This window comes from Harpegnathos saltator, unplaced genomic scaffold (assembly GCF_003227715.2).
Source record: "Harpegnathos saltator strain DR-91 unplaced genomic scaffold, Hsal_v8.6 scaffold384, whole genome shotgun sequence".
NCBI lineage: Eukaryota > Metazoa > Arthropoda > Insecta > Hymenoptera > Formicidae > Harpegnathos > Harpegnathos saltator.
The window spans coordinates 972,349-995,315 of record NW_020230188.1 but is presented as its reverse complement, the minus strand read 5'-3'; the positions used below and the strand labels follow the sequence as shown (position 1 = coordinate 995,315).

At 50.0% G+C, this 22,967-nt stretch overlaps 2 protein-coding genes across 2 annotated transcripts in view; one reads left to right on the top strand and one right to left on the bottom strand.

The window, feature by feature from the left end:
• The window catches only part of LOC105188720 (uncharacterized), a 33,198-nt gene that overhangs the window by 4,422 nt on the left and 5,809 nt on the right, over window positions 1–22,967 (top strand). Inside the window, exons 2-8 of the mRNA XM_019843948.2 lie at window positions 1,065–1,317; window positions 19,425–19,487; window positions 20,899–20,966; window positions 21,211–21,325; window positions 22,184–22,352; window positions 22,490–22,632; window positions 22,825–22,955. Coding sequence (XP_019699507.1) covers window positions 1,069–1,317; window positions 19,425–19,487; window positions 20,899–20,966; window positions 21,211–21,325; window positions 22,184–22,352; window positions 22,490–22,632; window positions 22,825–22,955 — 938 coding nt within the window. The 5' untranslated portion in view covers window positions 1,065–1,068. The remainder of the gene's footprint in view (window positions 1–1,064; window positions 1,318–19,424; window positions 19,488–20,898; window positions 20,967–21,210; window positions 21,326–22,183; window positions 22,353–22,489; window positions 22,633–22,824; window positions 22,956–22,967) is intronic.
• LOC105188719 (pancreatic lipase-related protein 2) lies at window positions 8,407–19,105 on the bottom strand. The gene is made up of 6 exons (XM_011150318.3): window positions 18,871–19,105; window positions 14,842–14,941; window positions 14,351–14,499; window positions 10,975–11,210; window positions 10,552–10,795; window positions 8,407–10,414 (listed from the first exon to the last, which is right to left on the bottom strand). The coding sequence occupies exons 1-6, from the start codon at window positions 18,926–18,928 to the stop codon at window positions 10,176–10,178; spliced, it is 1,026 nt and encodes a 341-aa protein (XP_011148620.2). The 5' UTR covers window positions 18,929–19,105; the 3' UTR covers window positions 8,407–10,175.

The window sequence follows — 22,967 nt, the reverse complement described above, 5'->3', positions numbered from 1 at the left end:
CGCGGCAGTGCAAAAACTCACGCGGAAAAAATCGCGGGAATAATCATCGTTTTGACGGACGCGAGATTAAAGTCGCGAGGTTCGAGGATGAATACGGGGGAGAGACCATTTTGTCGTGCGGATGGCCGTAGCGCGGCATTAGGGGGAGAAAAGTGGCAAAGGGTGGAAGAGGGAGAGAGAGAGAGAGAGAGAGATAGGAAAGGGGGAGGAGGAGACGGGGGTTATAAATATCTAAAAACGAGAAACGAGATGTAGGAAGGGGAGGAAAATACGAGTCTGGAATACGCGACGCACTGAAATACCCCCGACCGCTGCCGTCTCGCGACTCTCGGCGGAAACGTCGGCGAAAAAACGATTTGATGAAAAACCAATAAACCGATAGCCGCCGGTGCCTTTGTCGACCTAAAATTCGCCGTTCGTTCGTCGGCAGAAAACAAAAATCTCCGTGCGCAATGGATTGACGCCGCTGCGCACTGAGCACCCGAATGGAAAGAGTATGAATGAGAAATGGCGCGTGTATGTATGATATATATATATATATATATATATATATATATATATATTCAGCGAGAAAAATCGTAGAAACGAATTAACGGCGAAGTGATCGAGCCAGATGCTTCCTCCGTTCCGCCGGATGTTCTCCGAACGAGCGGAATAGCCGACGTGACGGTTCGATTTCCTCAATGAGCTACAATGCACCGGGACGAGTATATTGTTTAGCATAGTGCGCGGTCGGCGTCGCTTTGGCCATTGGATTCCTCGCTGTTGTCCGATCTCTGGCATTCGCGCGACGCGACGCGACGCGACGCGACGCGACGCGAATTAATTTCCCAGCTGCGGGGAAATGGTTCTGTCTCGCGGAAGAAGAGGAAAGGAGAGGGAGAGAAGCGTTTCAAGAATCGTTTACGCGCGACGATGATTCTCTAGCGAAAGTACTGTGCAATTTTCTTCACGTGTAACAATAAGGAACAGAGAGAGAGAGAGAGAGAGAGAGAGAGAGAGAGAGAGAGAGAGAAAGAGAGAGAAAAAGAGGGAGAGACCAGAGGTTCTTGGGTGTCTTGCAGAAAGATGCCAGCAGCTGGTGCGACCGTGCCGGCCGTTGCCGAAGGGGCCGGCCAATTGGAGGACCTGGACGAGCCACCCGAGCCACGTGTTCGCGGTGGCAGCGGACGGACCGGCTTGATGAAGCCCTTGGTGGTGTTGGCTCTGCCCGGGATGTACCTCTTCTACAAGTACAGCCAGTACAGGCGGGAGCAACGTGAGCTCTCGCGCAGAAGAGTCACCGAGAGGGAGCTTCAGCATCTCCATCACAAAATCGTAAGTGAATTTTTAGCCCGACCTGCCGAGCTTCCTTACCGCGCCGGGTCAACGAACCCGCTCGCTCGCTCGCTCGCTCGCTCGCGCGCGCTCGCGCGCGCCTGTCGGATGAATCTCACGATTGGAACATCCCACCTGTTGTTACACGTCATTGGTCCGAGAGCCTATCTTTAGCCGAGCGAGTCGGACAATAATTTGATCAAGCGATGTGCGCGCGCGCGCGCGCGCGGCAGTTTGGCTTTATTTTTTCTCTTTTGTTGATGCCGAATGAAGAGGCGAAAGTATATGGGTTTTGTATCACGTCTACTGCCGCGAAGGAGTCGCGCGACTCCTCGTCGACGCTGATAGATGGAAACTGCGGATAAATGTGATGCGTTATCGTCGGCCGCCGATAGCGATTTATCTCGCACACGTACACCTGCTCCTGTTATACCGTATTCCCAGCGCAGACGACAACTCCGGGACGTGACGCGATGAAAGTATTACTTCCGCCGATATTGATCCCTGACGTGAGAGACCAGCCGACGGCTCCGCGGAAAAAATCATTTACCCTTTCTAAGCAAAGGGTTTACGCTTCTCGATGTACGTCGTTTATCGGATCGCCGAGCGGTGCGAACCAAGTCCGTCAGGGATGACGAGATCGCGCGCGTGTCGTCCACGAGAATGCAGACGACGGTAACGCGGGGGTAAATAAGGAAAGACGAGGGTATCGCTGAGTGGATATGAATACGTGAGGCAGAGGAGAAAGATAGAGAGATAGAGAGAGAGAGAGAGAGAGTGTGTGTGTGTATTGTGCGCGCGAAGGAGCGGTGAAAGGGTTCGATTACCCGGTGGTAACGCGATCATCTCTCGCTCTCGAAGACTGTGTATCGTCTTCTACAGACTCACAGCCACTTGTTTTTGTTCGTCGCGATCCTTATTAAGCGGCTCTCTTCAGCGACGTTCCATCTTCGTTATTATCTTAGATCCTCATTGCTCGCGTTGCCTCGTAGAGAAAATGAGATCGTGGTTCTTAACGACGTTTCCCGCATAATACTCGAGGTTTCATCGGCCGCGTCTTCCTGATCTTAGATAAGACGATGATCGATCTACTTTTTTTTAACCGAGCTTCGTCTTCTTCAATGAGAAAATAATGTCGCTACGATTTCCGCTGCGCGAGTTGCTCCAAATTGCCGACAGCAGGGCCGACTCGCGCGAATGCGGCTCGTTCCCGCGAGCGGACATTTCGGCAAACCGGTTGAGTTCGCGTTGAACAACCCGCCGGGTTCGTCGATGTATCTATCCATCATTGGGAGATCGCTGAAGCCGCGGAATTCACCTATGGAAACTTGGGCCACTCTGTAAACTCCGAACACGTATTGATTTCCGTCCGTCCCGGGCTGTCGCGCTTCGGCTGGCTTCAGCAGGTGCTGATGGCTGACGTGGAAAGGTGACGTGGACCATAACGAATGGCTCGCTTAGCGAGGGAGGGAATCGGCCGGAAAAGAGCCGAAAAGAGAGCGCGACGTTTCCGCGCGACGAGATCTCGCAAAAATTGCGCGCCACTCGCTGTTGCTCGTTGCTCCACTTGGACAAGTCGAATCTCGGCGCCGCTATGCGACGCGCGCGCTGTTTGGAACTCGTGACACGGAGCTCCAGTCATCCTTTCTCAAGGTCGTTGGTTGCGGCGCGTCCCGGTTCGGACGCGATTTGTTGAGGTCAGTGCCGGGGGTTTGGCAAACGCCGCGGCTCCGGAACGGGCGAGGATGAAGCTGCCGTGTCAAAAGTGTGTCCCACCCCAGCAGCCCGCTAGGAAACCTGCCAAGAAGCTGCATGCATGGTCGGCGGCGGATCGTTACTGGAGTATCTGGAATACCGCGTGTAACCTCCGTAACCGTGGAGAGCACGCTCTCCACGGTGGCTGTGGAAGCTGGAATTTCGCGGAGCGAATTGCGTTCACGTGCGACCCATTGATTCATTACCGCGGAAGATACGCGCTATCGACTACCACTATCTGGAAGCGCGGCTGGTGGTGGAGCGCGAGGTGAAAGCGCGCATAAGCGTTACTCGGTACTTGGTTATCAGTGAGCGGAAAGTCGCATCGGGAATGAAAGAACAGAGAGATTCCTTCGAGCTCAACCTCGACGTCGTTCAGAAGCGCCCGTGAGCGGATCGGCACCTCGCGCCAAAATCAAGCGACTCTCCGCGAAGGGGAACCGAAGGAACTCTCTCTGGGCAGGAAGCAAGTAGAGCGGTTTGCGCTCACCCAAGATAAGGCTCACGCCAACTCGGCGTTAAGATCCCGATCGTGCACGACCAGGCTTGGACCTTCCTTGTCCTTATTGTATTCGATCGTCGTCGCGCGACACTGCAAAGGATACAGGCGTGTGGCAAGGTACAATACGTGTACACGTCGATGTGTATGTACCCCGTGAAGACCACTCAAGATTATCGGCGTCAGATATCGCGCTCTTTACTTTCGACGTTTATTTCAACGCTGTTGGCGACGCGACGGTTTCGTCGCCATCATCCCACCTGTATCCGCGTTCGATGAAACAAACGCCGCGCCGCGGCTGAAGCGGCGTGACATTTTTTTCGGGCTACCATTCAATGACGCTCGCGAAAGGCTTCGGCAATTCTTTTACGCAGTACGAGGATCGCGGGGAATCGGATGTTTCCGCTCGGGGGCAAAGCGCCGCCGGTGACTCCAAGTGCGCCGCAACTCTCGTTTCTTTCTCTCTTATGTTCGCGCGAAATTTCAGCGGTTTTTACGCATCATGCGCGCCGTTAATTCCACATCGCGCCCGTTTCGTCGCGTCGTTTTTCCCGTCGCGCTAATTCAGAAGTGGATACATACGTCTACGCCACGGCGCGGCGTCATAAAAACACAACTAATTCTCTCCCTCGATGCAACGTAATTGGGTTTGCAGAAAATAAAAAGCCGGCGGGGGTTGTTTACCGCTGTACTTCGCGGTAGCAGTCGTACGGCGGCGGACTAAAGTTTTACGCCCCTGCCTGCTACCCTCTGCGAGTCACGTAAGTGCACGTCCACGCGATTCCAGGGACTCGTTGTTCACCACCACCACCACCACCACCACCACCGCCACTATTACCGCCACCACCCTCCAGCGGGGGGTCTGTCGGCGCCGCCGGTCGGGTCGCTCGCTCGCTCGCTCGACGATGTAACAAACTTTTCGATCCACGGTTACGGCCAGCTGACGATCAAAATCGTACCGTTATTCCGGCGTAATTTTCGGCGAAATTTCTCAACTCGCGACTCACTGCAATCTCATATTTGTCGGACAATGTTTATTTCCTAGGCACGAAGAGGGAGACTTGTTACATTTGGACAACTAGTTTCAGCTCGCGCGTCTCTTCGTTTTCGTGAGGCAAACTCGTCCAGGTGCGAATTACACCGTTTGTAATTTTTCAAAGTACACCGTTATCAGCTTCGAATCAGAAGTTCACGGCGGGAAGTTTCACAATGGACTCGTGTGTGCTTGGTCAACGACCTCCCGAGGCGCTCGGTGTGTCAGGGGCTGATAATACCATTAAGAAACATACGAGCCACCATGGACGCCGTAGCGTGGATCGATGCAGTCTTCCGGTTTCACCGGATTGCGTGAGCATTATTCAATTTCTAGAAACTCTCACGTATAATTTCCCATCGCCATTGCGATACCCTCGCGATACCCCGTAACGATTCATTCCGTTAATGTTTCCTGGCGCCACGCTTATATCTTTGAGCATCGCGTCGCTTCGTGTTATCGCATGGTCGCGAAATTTTAACGAGTGAAACCAGACGAATCGCAGCGATTGGGAGCGTTAATGCATATCGAGAGTATGTCGAGAACGGCTATTGATATTTCAACGATTCGTGGAACCTTACGGTAAATCGCGAGAGTTTAAGCGAGCGGGTTACTAGAGCGGTAACGATCCTTCAAAAGTTTAGGACGACTGCGGGAGAGAGAGAGAGCGAGGTATTGGCCGGGTTTGCGTTTAATTTTGTCCGCTTCGTTTAAGAGCACGTTGGGAGGGCTTATCCGGAATAACTCATCGCGGCCATTAACCGGTCGTTGTAAAAAGAGAAGTTCCCTTTGTAAAAATCGCACAATCTACGAAGCAACGCATCAGCCACTTCGCGTATCGGTTATTCCGGTCTCGTGGAGTTTACCAGATAACAATCCTCTCCTATCCCGCTTTCTTTTTTTCTCTTGCGAAACGCAAGAGACAAGAGAGAGAGAGAGAGAGAGAGAGGCTGTCTAATTCCATTTTCCCCGTTAACTCGATATTCTATCCCGGCAATCAAGATTCCCTCGGAATATTTCGGCGGAGTTGGAAATAGCGCTCCCCGTCGAATGTAGAAGCCGCGCGTGATCGCGGCTTCGCATTTATCTGCGACGCCGTTTCTAGCTGGCCGAGAAAGGCTGGGGATTCAATTTGGTTCCTCAGCCTCCGTTATAAGACAGCTTGGAATTAGAACAGAGTGAAATGAATTAAATGGGAGAGGGCGGAGCGCGGTAGCGAGAGAGAAGAGCTTGCGCGACCCACCGAACTTTTGGTCGACTGCTGTCTGGTGTAGTAGAAGCTGCTGACTTCGACGTCACCTTTATAATGCGAAGTGACACAGAAGTAGCGAGAGAGGAGGGTGGAGAGACGAGGACAACAGCGATACGCACACGTAGCAGCCAGGAGGACGACACGGCGAGAAGGGACGTGGTCGGTTTTTTCGCGCTCGCGAAAAGATGTTAACGAGGCACTAACGCCTCGGGCGTCTCTCTCAACTGGCGCGAACTCGAGCATTCGCGCGACGCTAATTGCGTGACGTCCTCGGTGCGGCTGTGTTCCAAGGAGAGATTTTTTTTACAGCCGACCAAAGATCGATGCGGTTAGCCGGGCTTTTTGCCAGCCGGGATGTGGAGGAAGAGGATTCCGTTCGTTCGTTCGTTCGTTCGTTCGTTCGTTCGTTCGTTCGTTCGTTCGTTCGTTGTCACCCCCATCTCGCTTCCGTACGCACGCATTCATGCGAGAGGCATCTGTCTCCCTTTCAGAAGTTTCGAAACTAGCGTTGTCTCTTCCGCTTACATCAGAAGACGAGTCGAGACAAATAACGATTACTTGGATTCGGCCTGTATGCTAAAGTTCGCGCGAGATAGATACTTTGGGGAATAGGGTGAAAGTATAATGCCGGCGGTGGCAGTGAGAAATCACCCCCTCGTACTAGAGTCTTTTCCTGGGAAGTCCTCGCGGACTTGTACGTGACACCATGGGCTACAACATGCGAATGGTTCGAGTCTGATATGTTCGTAGCCGCAACAACGAGAACAAAGAAGGATCGATATCCACGACGCCGGGGTGGAAGTGGTGGTGATGGCGACGGTAGTGGTGGCGACGCTGATGGTGGAGGTGGTGATAGTAGTAGTGGTTAGTGGTAGTGGTGGTGGTGGTGGTGGTGATGGTGGTGGTGGTGGTGGTAGTGGTGGTGGTAATGGTAATGGTAATGGTGGTGGTGCGTTTCGCGTGTTTCGTTTCTCTCTCTCTCTCTCTCTCTCTCTCTCTCTCTCTCTCTCTCTCTCTCATTTCCGCAAGGGACAATGCACTCGGCGATGCAAGGATCGAATAGTCAATAGGCGGCAGTGATTTTAGCAGCGGAAACCACCACCCCGACGTTAGTCCGTTTCATCGATTCGTACATGACACGATTACAATGCGAAAAACTATTCTCGTCTCCTGTAGGAGATAATACGGAAAGACGGAGGAGAGAAATAAAAAAGAAAGAGAGAGAGAGAGAGAGAGAGAGAGAGAGAACCCACGTAAATTTTCAGAAAATACTAAACACACGTCTGCAGATCTCAAGGAAGGGGCTTTATCGATCGGCCGGCACGAATACAGTGCCTAGAGAGTACCGGGCCTAAACATTCCCGAGAAGCCTACGAATCTTAGAGAAGGAAAGGTGCGTGGAAAAATGTCGGAGACCTCAAAGGAGGAGAGATTTATCGGCCGACGGGCATGAAAAGAAACACGCGGAAATCGAAACTAACGGATTTCGCATGGCGGATTTCGAGCAGCGGAAAGTGCTCGGCGTCGAATCAAATCTTAAAGAAAGAGAGAGAGAGAGAGAGAGAGAGAGAGAGAAAGAGAGTCAATCGTCGAGTGGAGAACTCTGGATGATGATAGTAGATGAAAGGAAGCGCCTTGAAACCTGGGACACGTTGTATATGTCTAACTCGAGAGAAGCTATAGCCAGTAACGATACTCGAGGGAGCTCTTCGAGACGCGGAACCGGCGCCGAACACGGTCGAACGTGCTGAAGCGTAGGCTACGAAAGCCTTAGGCCTTTCACGGAACGTAGTCTTTCAAGACTAGGGTCATCTATAACCCTGGCCATTGGATTCTTATCGACCTGTTCGTACTGAATTTTTCAGTGAACATGCCGGGTTGATTGACCGCCGACCAGATCCCACAAATATCGTATGTCGTTCGTGATTCCGGGATGTATTCCGCGAATTTCGAGCCTGTCCGTTTCCTATTCGACACCTCATTCGAGAGACAGAGATATTTGAGATCCGTTCAGATGGAAGATAATGCCCGATTCGGCGCTCCTTGCGCTTCTCCCGTGGGCTCAGCTCTCTTCGTCCGCCCTCAGCCGCATGTCCTACCAAATGTATTCCGAAATCGAACACAGTTTAGCGGAACGTGATCGTGAAAGGTCACGGTGCTATCTTCAAGATGAGTCAGGGAATGCTACATGCCTTACATAAATCATCTTATCGATCCTGAAATTGCATTCCGACCGCTGAATATGTTATATTGTTCTGTCTACAGTTTGTCTAACTGGTGTTGTTGTTTCTTCGAATATATTCCTTGTCATCCTACTTTGCGTTGTTTACAGTGAGGTCATGGGGAGAACTTTTCTTCTTTTTTAACGACAAAACCTTGGTGTATTGTCACGAAAATGAAGCTACAATCGTGGGTGGTGTCATTTCGACTGAATTTAATTCCGAGCTCGATTATAAAGTGTCTTCTCTCTCTCTCTCTCTCTCCCTCTCTCTCCCTCTCTCTCTCTCTCTCTCTCTCTCTCTCTCTCTCTCTCTCTCTGTCCCTCCCTGCTTCTCCATTAGTCCGAGAAGTCTTTCGCGAGATGGTTGGTGAAAGTTACGCTAGAGAGGAGGGTGGCGAAAGTTGCCGGCGGTCTAATGAGCGTTAAAAACAGCAGACGAAATTTCTTCATCGGAAACGTGCAATTTGGCCGCCTAAGGACTCAAGTTCGACCGTCAAGTTTCACGGAGCTGCGCGAGTTTCGCCAAGCTGAATTTCCCGCTGGAGACAAAGCCTGCGAGAAACGAAGGATATTTCTAAATGTTATGCCGGGGATAAACTGGCGGTGCGCTAATTTAATACCTTTCAAGGCAATTTTGTACTTTTCACGACACTAAAAACCGCGTAACGGAGGTTTATCGCGAATCGTTGAGCGACGACGATGACGGAATAAAACCAATACAAAAGTAGAATAGGAATCGGCGGCCCCTCCTCCCCTTATAAATATTTCCGGCTCAGCGGCGCACGCCATAGTTCTCCCTTCCTCTGCGTTCCCTCAATCTGCCACTCGTAATTTTTAACATAAGCACGTACTTTCGTGCTTCGGAAGACGCATCGCTCTCGAGGCTGCTTCATCGATTGCGCAAAATGAGAAATAGATAGAACATATTGGCCTTGAGATTTACATATCTCAAAGGAGCGTATGGAAAAACAGCACGAAAACTGCCGGCTGTCTCTCTGATTATTAGCCTTCTTAATCCCCTGTCATTGTAATTTACATTTTTTATTGGCTTTTGCTCTCTGTCGCTCATGTCGTTTGCGACCATCGTAAAAAAGGTCCTAGTAAAGTCAATTAATAGATTTATTTTTAACTTAAGGGCATTGCGTACTCGTGTTTGTAAAAGATACGCAAGGGCACACAACACTCGACAATCGTCGAGTCGACTATCGTTAAATTCTCATCGTCGATATTCTTGTAAATCCAAGTTCCTCATCAAACATATCAGTTTTTGTGCAACAACATCGAAATATCGCGTTGCATCATCGCGGAACAAAATACATCTCGGCCATGTATTATATATTCTTGTCATGAACGCACGAATGCGATCGTGCTATGTGCGATCATCATTCATCTATCGTTAACAATTCAAAGGAAAGTCGGAGTGACAAGTGTCATGAACAATGCACCGCTACAATCTAGCACAAAATCGTAGCTTATACCCGACATTAAACGCGGCACGAGTTGCTTCGCGAGTCAAAATTTCACTCCACATTAGGTATCGCGAAACTTGACGCGGATCCATATAGAATCTCTAAATATCAAATCCGAGTCGCAGTCTTGGTTCCGCGCGCTAACACTGGGAGAGTACCGTCTAACTTGAAGAATCGATGAAAGAAAAGCTCCTCTGAGACCTAAGAACGCGCAGAATTAAATCGGAATTATGACCACGGATTTTCTCTCGGAACCGATCGCTCTCATGGCAATTCTCGAGCACACGACGTACGTTCCGTCGTGCGTGCGTTGTTCATCTACTAGTATTAAGAGAAAAATACACGGACGTTGTCACTTTAACGGTGCTCCGGAGAAAGCGGGAGAACTAATTGAGCCACGGACTGGTTCGCAGAGAATACTGAAAGCAACAAAGATGCAAACCATTTTCGTTTTGCGCGAGCGCATTTACCGCGCGATACACCGTAAGAACGCTTCGACATTCGCTCCTCGGTCGAACTTCTTCGCCCGAGACTGGGATCTTCGTGCGGAAGTGATTGTCGCGCGGAGGGCATTCTTCTCTCGCTTCTCAATCTGGTTCATCCAAATCGAAATTGCCGTGTGTCGATTCTCATTTCGCGAATTTGTGGCCTGTTACGTTCGTGGCGAACGGTGGCCGTGCGTTTGTGCGCAGGTAGTACTTTCCTCGATACGTGGGGCTAGCCATGAAACCCATGTAAACCTCAGGCTTCCACACGCAGTTCGCCAGAATATCAGTTCGCCATTTCGGGCAGCGACTCGCCGGAAATCCGTAAGGATTTTCCAATGACTCCGTGTAGTAACGCCAGGCTCGATTGTGGCCGCAAGTGACTAAAGGGAGGATAAAGAAAAATGAAGGATGTTTTTCAAAAGTAATATACCAAAAATGTTCTTGGTAAGCAAGAGTGATGAAAAGGACAGGGGGAGAGGGGGGACAATTTCCGCGCGCGTCACAACGGGCCACTCACTGTATTGATTTATGAGTCTTCTGAAGCCCATGCGAACGATGCTCCTCAAATCGCAGCCGGGCTGTCGCCTGCTGCCGCCGTTTGGGTAAAAGTCGACGTGGCCGAGCGAATTGGGAAATCCGAAATGGCCGCCGTCGGTGTGAATAACGTCGACAAAGGTCGCGTCGGCCCATGTTAGGTGACCGTCCTCCCCGGTATCCATGTACAGCGGATAAGCCGGGTCCAGTCCGGTGATCCTGCTTATCTAAAAGAGCGCTTATCAACGATTCTCAATATTCGCGATTAGAACCATTGCTGTTAAAATGCGGCTCCGATAATGCGGATCCTTTCCTTTGGTCGAGCCAGCGTGCAGTGTGCGAAATAGATAGCGGAGTATGTACAGACGTGGTGGACGAGATGTATTAGCGGATCTTACGATCTTACCTTCCGAGGCGCCAGAGCCTTTCCCATGAAGCCGGCAACTTCCGCACCCAAGCTGAAGCCGATCACATGAATTTTGGATAAAGGAACAGCTTTCTGCGCGTCGAGCCAGCTCATCATGTGGGCTAAGTAAGGTCCGACGACTTTGGCATTTCTTACCGCCGTAACGTACCACGGTAAAACCGCCAGTCTGGGCCAGTTCACCAGTATCACGTTGTAGGACCCACGACGAAGATAGGCTGAAATAAAGACGACAGGCATAATCCATTTTTTTTTTTTTTTTTTTTTTTTTTTTAATTAACCGATCAAGCGTAGACCGATGTGTTTCTTGCGGTGAAAGGAAAATGCAGAGATGAAGTCAGTGGATTATATTCATGGGACGCTCGTTTCGTTTGATGACCCGCAAGCCGCGAATATGTGGGGTTTTCGAACATTAAGTAAGAAACGGAGTTTTTTTTAAAGAGAATATATAAACAGAAGTGGCTCCCTCGGGCGAGGGGAAAGTTGAATCGAATCAACTCACGTGGCGAAGAGTTTGGGAAAGTTTGCGATTTATTGTGACAAGTTATGGTAGCGCTCGCTATTCGTCATCTCGACGGAACTTCTTGGGACTTCGAGGGGGGGTACTTGTAAATCTTGTAGTTACTAATGGATTCAGCCTATCACTCGTTCACACCGAGCTCGGTATGCACGCCGCGCGAATCTTTCCTTCGGAAGAAGAAACGAAGCGTCGTGCTGACTTCCGAGAGGCTATATTGCTATTCAGGACGTTACGTCATGTAGTAGTATCGTGCGTCTACCGAAAAAAAAGGAAAGTTAAAAAGTTTCCCAACACACATTTATTATCACGCCCAGAGTTCAGCAAAGTGAGCTGAAATTCATTCCCATCCGAGACACTTTCCGGGGACCATCGAACTTCAGCTTCGAACACGCCGAAGGGGAGATCTAACTTTTTTCATGCATGTCGAAGTATGCTAATGAGTTTGGTAAAACGCTTTACTTCTTACGGATGAACGAGGTCGCTTTTCTCGCTGTTGACTGCTCCGAAGATTGTGCCATGTCCTATGTGAGATTTTACGGTCGACTCTTCCTCGGCTGGTTGTTAAGTAACAGATGTTTTCTATCTACGCAGTGCTCTCTGCTGCACTGCACTTGTAGTCAGTGTGTGTGTGTGTGTGTGTGTGATTGTGTATGTGTGTACGTGTATATAACCCAATATCACATCATAATTGAGCGAAAATAGGGATCCAAATATTCTCAACTATATACAGATTGAAAGTGTGAATTTTCCACGTAACATTCGACATTAATTGGCATAATATTGATACAAGTATCAAAATTACCCGCGCGCTATTACAAGAGAGGAGAAACTTTACGGGACGGGAAAGAAATTAAGAGATTACGTGGAAATCTGCGTGGGACAGTTCGAACAAGATATGCACAAAAGCTTCATATTTTGTACGATAAAGATAAGATCCGATACTCCTGACTTTCTTATTTAATATCGTAAGATTTCCGTATGGCGGCGTATCGCCTACGTCACGTGTCATGTGTCAATTACGCACGATTATACATGTCGTGACATGAGCAGACGCAATGAATACGAATTCGTGCCACGCCAGGGAGAGTGGCGTTTATTTCACGTTCGTATACGTTGATTTTTCGCCGAGACACAACTGTCGAAATGCACGAGGTTTGCAAAGATTTTGCGCCCGTATTACCGTTCATTGCTTGCGCGCTCAATGCTTCTCCCTCCTCTAGCCGCCGACGGCTTTGCTCAAGAGAGCGACGTAACAATGGGTGCGTTCACGAGGCTCAACAGTTGCACAACAGTTGAGCATCAGATGAGTGAGCGATTAGCGTGCAGTAGAGATGTACACTAAACGCAGATCAGAGTTCTGCGCGATTTTGTTGCGCGGAAAAAGTGCCAGATAAACGATATCTGAATATTACGGCCCGTCTACACGCTTATGTGTCTTGTAATTATTAAGTATTTTTATAAATATAATTCAAATGGGTCCGTTACAATGTATTTCACATCATCCTTGACATATTCCCCGCTATATATATTTGGATTTATATGGCTATTTTCTTGGTTATTTTCTTCATTCATGGGCTACGCCATGTTGGATCGGAGACTGATCAGCAAAGGTAGCGACGAATATATTTATGATGGGAACTGTGGCGACCGCTCACTCAACATGCTGCGAGTGAGCGTATCGCTCAGTAGCGTTCAGGACGAAATCACTCAAAGTTGCACAACTGTTTACTGCCGTGAACGCGCACCCATTGTCTTGGGACTCAATCCCGCTTTGTTGATTCGCCGCTCGTTGAATTATTTTCGCGTAGAGAAGTCGCAGCTATATCAAACAAATTGCATTCGAAAGCTGAGATTGTCACGATTCCCTCGAGGGAGTAGTAATTTATTTGTATACCAGATTAAATTTGCAGTATATTGAGTTGAAAATAAATGTACGATGGCAGACGCGCGCGATATCAGTTTTGATTCAAGCGGATGATACGAAACAAGTGACACGAATTGCATTGAGTAGAGAATACAATTTTCTTCTTGGTTATTTGATTAAATAAATCGTGATTTAATTTCACGCGGTTCTTTTTTTTTCTCCCTTTCCATTTAATGCTCTTGTTATACATTACATAAAGACTTATTACGGTCTGGTTTCGTCGCAGACAATCGTTGCTGCTTTGTGATCTCGACTTGTGGTCTCGACTTCACTCAAATTGATCGCGTTTACGTTACCGTATAAGGATTGCTCTAAAAATTACAAAGCACGTCACGTGAGTGGGCGATTTAATTATTCGTCGATAATGGCCCAGCATCGAGATGATTGATAGCTATCGAATAGCTGGCCACTGGCCGGTGAAGCGTGAAATCCGTTGTGACGTTTTGCGTATGTCATAATATATTATATATATATATATGTATATATATTTATTAGAGATGTGCGAATCAAGAATTTTTATGTCGAATCGAATCGAATCGAATCGAATCTACGAAATTTCATTCGAATTCGAATCGAATCGAATCATTAAAAAATTTAACATGACTACTAAACACGCATCCATAATGATGGAAGATTTTAATATGAAAGGGGATATTGATATTGTAATATCATCTTACAGTAAAATATATATTTAAATATTTAAAGTAATTTATAATTAAGTTATTAATTATAAGTCGAGTTAATTACAAGTTAAGGGCTCAAATATACAGGCCCAGATGGCTCGTTTTGTACCTGATGCATGCAAATATAATGCACGTTAATATATTTTATTCGTAATTGAATCTTCGATTCGAAATTTTCGAATTATTCGAATTCGAACAGTTCGCACATCTCTAATATTTATAATAACGTACCGTTTCGCACAGTAGTCGGACCCGTTCCGTCTGCGCTGTCGCTGTATCCGTGGACATACACGACGGTCGGGTGTTTAACGTTGAAGTTGCTGCTCCGCAATGTCGTGACATCGTTTGGATCCAGTAAAGTCGGATACGTTGGATTCCTCCTGTCGTGGGGGATTTCGTTAATATTCGCGATGCATGAAAAATATCGCTATGCGAGCAAAATTTGCGGAATTTAATACAATCAAGCGGTGTTCTCTCGACCGCTTGATTTACGAGGAAAGCCCGAAAACTAGTTTCGCGACATCGATCAGTGATCAATGGTGATGCCTGGTTGACCGCATACTTCGCTTAACTCTTTGAACAATTGACATTGACGAAATTTTCAATTAAGACCGCACGGTTCGTGAGCAATATCAGAGTGGACGAACTGACTCGCAGCCGAGGCTACTTGAGATGTTGTTACTGCGCGACGGAGTCTCCGAGGTGCATGAATAATACTGTACCTGGTGTACAATTGAAATTGGACGTCTCGATTCAACTGGATGGGACAGCAATAGAAACACGTGCCGGTAGGAAGTAGAGTCAGGTGCAGTACGGTGTCCCCTGATGAGAGAAGCAAAAATATGTGACATACCGTACCATCATCATTATCATTTGCGACGAAACGAATCGCACCGTAGGGAATACAATTGTCTCGTCTTCTATATACGATTAAATCACGATTTAATTTTCATGAGATTCTGCAGTTTATGCTTTCGTCATTGTACATTTCGACTTTATAAATTGCACAAAGAAATTACGGCCTGGTTTCGTGCTTGGATCATCATCATCATCATCATCATCGTTGTCATTATGGGCAGAATTCAAGTCGATAAATCTTGCAATCTTGTTCGCGCAGGATTCGATATACAAGACTCTCAAACGGTATCGAGAAAATAATTGGCGAGAATGCGCGGTCCAATCTTACCGAGTGTTTTACCGAGGCAAACGTTTCGCTAATCGTTTTGTCGATATCTCTTTTCATTGCCGTTATCTCTCTCTCTCTCTCTCTCTCTCTCTCTCTCTCTCTTTCTCTCTCTGTCTTTCGTTCTCGCAGTGCGGTCGATTAATTTATATTCAATACTGCACGAGAGACTTCAGCCGGAGGATAACGAACGGGTTAAGCCCGCAAACGCTCGACGCTGTTGTTGATATAGTCCATAGTTTAATTAAACTGATTCCGAGGATCGGAGAAGGATGCCGCGACTGTGGCCTATCAGTGCGCCTATTTATTCCCGGATGGCCACGTCGGGAACGGCTCACTCCGCGAGCGTTTTGTTCACTCCATCAAACGTAAGGCAGATAATGCCGGGACGACGGCGACGGCGACGGCGACGCCCGGCCTCGACCAATCGTTGCGGTCGTCGTCATTGAACCTGACGATGGTCACGTTATGTCGCGTGTCGTGCAGTCGACGATGCGATCGACGGTGCGCGATACCCACCCTGTCGAAGAAACCCTCCACTGCCCCGCGCCGCGCGAAATGTTACGACGCGGAATACCGCGAGGGAGCGTTATTGCGCGACTATGAGCGCGGACACGCGAAAACAGCCTTATCTAAAGCGTAGATATGCCCCCCCCCTTCCCCTATTCCATGCAGATCGTGGATCGATCTTCGCGCGCAGGGCGCGGTGGTGGCTCTCTTTCGTGTTCGGCGGCTGAGCATCGTTACGCGTAAAGTCGATCAACATTCCAGCGATACGTAGAATGTTGATTCTGCGGCACCGATAATGCATATGCAACAACAGTGTGCTCGCACACCGGCGGATTAATCATCGCGAGCAAAGGGCGCCACGGCTTCCTGGGCGAGGAGGGCGGGGTAATCCCGCTAACGAACGTCGATCCTCGAGGCGCATCCTCTCTCTCTCTCTCTCTCTCTCTCTCTCTCTATCGTCGCGTGTATCGGCGCGACGTCGAGAGGAAGGAGGCGGAGGTAATCCGCCGTTTCATCTACTTCGGCATAACGCACGTGATGCCGTGTCCCGTCGCAATTAAGCCCGCGCGGAAAACGTACGCGGTTAAGTGGCTGTCGAGCTAGCGAGCTGGCGAGCTCGTTCGGTTGCTCGCGCCTCTACGGCCTCTTCTCGGCTTTACGCTCGTGGCGCGGCAACGTGCGTCGAAAATGAACGGCTTTTGTGCGCGAAAATGCAAGAGCGCGAATAGCGGTTTTAATTATTTCGCGGCCGGCAGCTCTCCTCTCTCGCGAATGTAGTCGGTACGGCGCGTTCAGGTCGTTCCGCGTCGACGAAAGGACGTCTCAGCGCGAGAGGAAGAAAGTGAAGACTCGCGGAGATGATAAAAGAGGAGGATCAATCTCAACGGTTAGTGAATATCCGCTCAAGTACACTTCAAGGCCCGAGGCGAGCTCGACTTGCCGCGTAATTGCGCAACGAGAGATTATGCACCTTTTCAAGTCCTGACCGACCCGAAAAAATGGGTCACGGTTTTAACACTTTCGCCGCGATGTTCACGGCGCGCTTGTTCCACCCGTCCGTTCGTCCGTCGGAGCGTACCACCTCGCGGCGAGAATATCGCGTCCCGAGATATTATGTGAGCGTGGAGATTACCGAAACCACCGCGCCACGAGCCGGTTCGTCGCGCAAGCCGCGACGAGGAGCGTTATCTTCTCCGACGGACCGCGTCCGGTGAGAGGAGAGCATCGAGCGAACGGAAATAATACAAAGAAATCGCCGGACTTTCGGAATGTCGGTCAGTGCAGCACCTCTCGATCAACCGTTATTACGATGAAAGGAATTTATTTTTTCTTTTCTATCATGATTGACATTACTATCGTTATCAGTCGATGTTAATATCGACTGGGCGTTTCTTCGGGAGCGCATTTTTGCGCCTGCGGCGAAATGTATCCTCGTACACCACCGCGGACGTTCTTGAGAGTGCGCGATCTGCGATCTCTCGTGTGAAAGAAATAAATAATAATGAAATAAAGACCATCTTCAAGCATGATATGATATAATCTTAACGCGGGCGTCGTTGTGGTGGTAAAATGTTACACGCACGCTGGGGCGGGTCATGATGATCCGATTATTATTGTCTGGTCCATCCTCGTAGTGTCAACTCTTTTTTCTTCGGAAAGCTAGTAAAACTTTGATGGAACAGTAGTCTGTCTCTGAATACAGGTAATTTGACGAAATACTTCATGGCTTTAAAAACGCCATGACCCAGCCTCAATGACGCCGGGCTCGGCGTCGAAGAAGAGAAAGAAAAGCCCGTCTGAGAAGATGGCGCCCGATTCGCACACGTCTACATCGCTCTGAACGCGAGAGACCGAGGCAAGCTTCGACGAGCACGCAATTTTCTCTCGCTCGCGGCAGAATTCAATGTCACGATGCGTTGCAAATTAAGCGTTGCATCAAGTTTAAGGGGTCACCGGATCTGACTGAGTGCGCGGACTCAGGCTCCTTAATTTTAAGGTGAAAGCAAGTCCATTCGCAACGTGACGCGGCGTGACGTTGGCAGTTTCGACGATTGCGACGAGAATGGCAGGAAGGATCTTCCACCCGGGTAGATAGGAAAAATCGCGCCCGTCTCTCTTCGTCCCACTGGAGTAGTAGCGACGTTGCTAACACGTTGCTGCATTTTGCCGCACATCGCGCATATTTATCGTACCGTATAAACGGGTTTTTCACGCGGGACACGTTCTGATTACCTCATTTCGTCGAGTTCCCCTGTTCAATGTTCCGCGCCGGCATACCAGGCCGCCGGAATCGGAGACGTAAGACAACGGCGTCACGAGATCAGACGAATCAGAATTAGCGGATCAGCCGATCGGCGGATAACGCCTCTGTGATTGTTTGCAGATGTTTCGCTTCGAAAAAACAACCCGTACCCCCGTTTTCACGGGGAAGTTTCTGCCAAAATCGCGTCTCGCGCCGTGAGCGAGTGATTCGTCATTTGCGCTAATTACCGCCGATGTTCCCACGCCGTACATCGCTCGCCGCCGCCGTTGCTGCAAATCACGTCGGCGGCTGCCGGCGTTATTAATGAAACGGAATTACGCTTAACACGATTGCGTGCGTTCACGCGCCGGCTGCTCTATCGGCGCATGACGAATTCGCACGAATAACAAGCGTGATCTAGTTTCGCTTCGCCGGCGGTTAACAGTTTTTTTTTTCTTTTCTCCCCGGCGCTCTTCGACGCGCGCGTTCGACGCTCGACGATCTCGGCGTTCAAACGGCGCGGTCGCGTATTCGCAGCTCGTACCGGCGGAAATTGATAATTCCACATGCGCTTCGTTAATTATTAGAAATTATACTGTACCGGACACGGCTCAGGCGAGGGTTGATATCAACACGGCATCACCGGCGTAATTACGCTGCACTCTACAATGTTTTACCGCATTAGCGTTATGTACGTGTTCACTTTACAATGCACTCGTGGCCGTGGCGATCGTAACGTGGTTACTCGTCGCCGAAACAGAGATGAAGAAAATCGTAATATCGTGCGATTATATATTCGCCCTAGCCTCGATTTACCTCTTCGGAAAATGTACACGTAACAAAGCATGGGCACGAGAAGTGACGGGATTGACATCTCGTCGAGCGCAGCCGAACGACGCGCGTTGCACCGAGGAGCCTTTCGAGGTGCCGGATCGTCTTAAACCGGATTCAAGAGCATACTGGCGGGAATCAGTGCCAGCTGATCGTTTTGTAGAGCTGCGCTGCGCCGTCATCTCGGTGTGCACCGCGCGCGCGGGCGTTACGATCTACTTTCCTCCTCTTTTTCTGCTTTTTTTACAAGCGGCGCGTTGCGATTATGCGCCGCGCCGTGAGCGAGAATGGGCGCATTACGAAACTGCTTTAATTGTCTGCCGCCCCCCCGTGCCGGCGGGAACGCTTTGTCGAAACGGTGCGCGCGAAACCGTTGAGCCGCGGAGGAATTCCTCTCTCGCCGCTCGAGAACGGCGTTCTCTTGCGGAAGAGGGCGACGTGTATCTCAATGATCGGATTTTTGCCCCATGACGAGGGCTATTCGAGCGAGAGCGATTCACACGACATTCTGACGAGAGAGATCTCTCTTCTGCTTGCAGGACAAGTTGTTGACGAAACTGGAGGAGAACGAGCCGGAGTTGGCATCCTCGCAGGAGGACGAGGTAAGGGACGAGCGGTTGAGGAAATGCCAGGGAGAATGAATTTTCGCAGAACGACGAGCTCGTGACGAGCCGTCTCGGCGAGAGAGAGAGAGAGAGAGAGAGAATTCTCAACGGCAAAATTTCCCTTTCTCGCGATCGCCGCGAAAAGCTGTTTCTCCGCTTGGACTGGCATTCGACACGGTCGTTTCCTCTCTTCCCGTTAATCCCTGCACTTTCCTCTTTAAGATACCTTAGGGTTGACTTCATTGTCCGGCACTATCCACTTCGTGACGGGCAATCAAGCTTAATTCGTAAGCGAGCCCGGCGTGATTGGCGAGCGAATGCAATTTCTTCTGTCTCCTACGTCCGGTGAAGACAGAGGCAGAGAACGCGAAACGCCGGAGAGAGATGAAGGATATCCTTTTCGCCCGCCGGTTAATTCGCGAGCTGAACAATCCCTGTGTTTACGTAGGAACAGAGATCGGAATTAGTGAGCGAAAGTGAAACCCGATGGAAATTACGCCGACGAGTACCGTGCATTCGGATTCGGAATTCTCGTCGCGAGAATTCTGCAAAATCGTTCCCGTGGACAATTTCGCGAATGGCCCCAATGCCGGTGCAAAATACGGTGCGGAAAAAAAGGAGTGCGAAAAATGTGAAAATTGTGTGAGATGTGAGAAATAAACGAGATGTATGTCCGCTCTCTCTCTCCTGCTGTGGATCGTCAAAAATGTGGTGCAGTCGTCAGCGTGTATTACGTCAGAAGGTCGACTTTATGTCCTTCCGATTGGCTAAGCCGCACTCTTTCGATTATCGGCGAGTCGAGTCGCGCGATAAAGTAAACGACGATAACGACGAAGAGCGGCCTCCTATACCGCGCGCAAAATACGACCGTTCATCCGGAAGAGTCGCAATTTCCGAACGAATTGCTCGCCCAATCGGTCGCAAAAGTCGATTAACGGCGATGACAAAGTGACGATCGCGCAACCCTTCGACTCCTGACGTTCGTTCGCCCACTCTCGACGAGCTATTAATATTTCGATTAAAGCGACGCCTAATTACGTTACACCGGCGGCGCATAGCGGCCGCCGTCTTGGTCGCGTGCGAACAACAACGGCGCGTTATCTCGGCGGCGCATATCCGCGGGCTTCAATGAAACGTTCACACACACACACACACACACACAGGTGCAAATACAAAAACCGTAATACGTAAATATAAAAGTAGAAGAGCACGATGAAAAGCGAGCGAAAAAGCGGTCGCGATCTCTCACTTTCCCTTCTTTTCTCTCCCTTTCGCCCCTCTTTTTCGCTCTTTATCGATCCTCTCCCGTCCAGTATCGATACGCGGTATCGTCTGTGCGATTGCCAATCAAGCTCCGTTTTCAATATTGTAGTGCGCGTCCCTACGACTGCTTCGTTATTTTTTTCAGTGCGTCATATGCGTAAACGCGAGGGCGACAATGCAAACGGCGCCGTGCGGGCATCGAGTGGTCTGCAGGTGGGTAAAAGAATTTCGAGTGAGCGTAAACGTTTTTCCCGCCCTCGGCAACTTTCTACCGAAGCTACATTTTTCTTTGGCCGCCGCACGAAGAACCTGCGATAATTACGATTAATTATAACCTCGGCACGTCACACAGCGCCGCGCGCGCGCGCGATAGACACTTGATTTCTGTGTGCATTAAAAGAGGTCGTTTCTTTAATTACGAAATCTCAATATTCGCTCATGACCGCCGTTTTTACAGACGTTGCTTCGTCAAGACGATACAAATGGCGGTCTCTCAGAGGCTCTTGCCGCTGAGATGCGTCATATGCAGAGCGAAGATCCTTCGTCTGAAGCAGACCCTTATTCCACGTGACGTAAGTAACGATAGCGCGTTTGATCGCAGGAGGGACCTTTTCACTCTCTCTCTCTCTCTCTCTCTCTCTCTCTCTCTCTCTCTCTCTCTCTCTCTCTCCCTCTCTCGAGCGAGCGAGCACTCGCGCAGCCGTCGATTACTTTCCTCTCTTTCGACGTTTACATTTCTTCTTTCGCTCGCCGCGGTGGAAAGCCGCCGCCGTAGTGAGATCTGTTCTGTATCAATTCCCCTCGTCGCGGCTGTCGCGGTCGTCCGTTCCGTGTCTCTGTTTCGTACAAAACGCGTCGGCGGGATTCACGGGGTTCCCGGCGTGAGCGCGACGAGGTGTGATGAAAATCGCGCTGCTAATTGGAGCGCATTTACAAAGCCGTCAGCGCCTTTACAGGCAATACGGTTGCCGCGTACAAACACACACACACACACACACATACACACACACAAGCTGTGACACTCAAAGACAATTTTCACCAGTCGAAACCGCTGGAAATATCGCTACTTGCTCGATCCGACGTTGCGCGATCGATCGTGCTCGACAAATAACCAATCCCAGGGGAGAGTTCGTTAGCACTCCGTTCGGTAGAAAACACGCGTCGCGCACGCAGAGAGAGAGAGAGAGAGAGAGAGAGAGGGAGAGAGAGAGAGAGAGAGAGAGAGAGAGAGAGAGAGAGAGAGAGAGAGAGAGAGAGAGAGAGAGCGCGAGAGAAAAGGACAAGAGCAACATCGCTTGTAGATTTCTGTCGTAATCTTATCAATTAGCCGACGGAGTTCGGGATTGGCGAATTAGCGTTCCCTTGGTGTCTCGCTCACTCGGGGAATCAGCGGTCGATTGTGCGCACTGTGAGATTGTTCTGGCTTATAGTACTCGATGTCGGGTAAATCCTGGGTACTGCCGCAAAGCGCGTCCGAGTACAACATGGGCACGGGCGTGACCGCCGGTGTGTCCGGTCCCGGCGGCAGGTGGGGAACCGGAAGCGTGCCAGCCTCTGCCTCTCTATACTCGATGGCCAGCGGCTCGTCCTCCATATCTGGTTCGTAGCACGTAGCCGCGAATCGTCGCACGGTAGCCGTGTGCGATTCGCTTGGTCCTTAAGACACGGAGTCGTAGGAAATCGCCGTAGAAAAGATTGTGACGCATTCTCTGAATTGGCATCGCTCGCTCGCGCAGGGGTGTCTTCCGTCTCTTCGGCAACTTCCTCGTCCGCGAGTAGCACCGGAAGTTCCACGCTCGGCAAGCCCACGAGGGTACGGCAACCCACAGGCGCCACTCTCCGGCGTTCGCAGACGCAGTCGATGAAAATGCGGATTCAGGTTAGCGATTTCTCGTCGATGTAGACAAGTACGTTTCAGAGAGACGCGTCGCGCGCCTCTCGCCTCTCGTCGCCGAGCGGCTGAACGATACGCGCGCGACTCGCGTGCGTATCGTTCAGAGCTCACCGAGGTGGACAGCTCCTCTGTGCGCTCGACGACACACGCATACGCATGGTCTGTCGAAATTAACAGGAATACCAGGACCCAGTTCAGCAAGTGAGCGAGGAGGAGGAGGTGATGAGGGAAAACCGGGAGCGCCGATTGCCGCCGATCAAAGAGTTCCAGCGGGACTACCGCGCCGGCAAGGCGTCCACCAGAATCAGGTAGCGACTTGC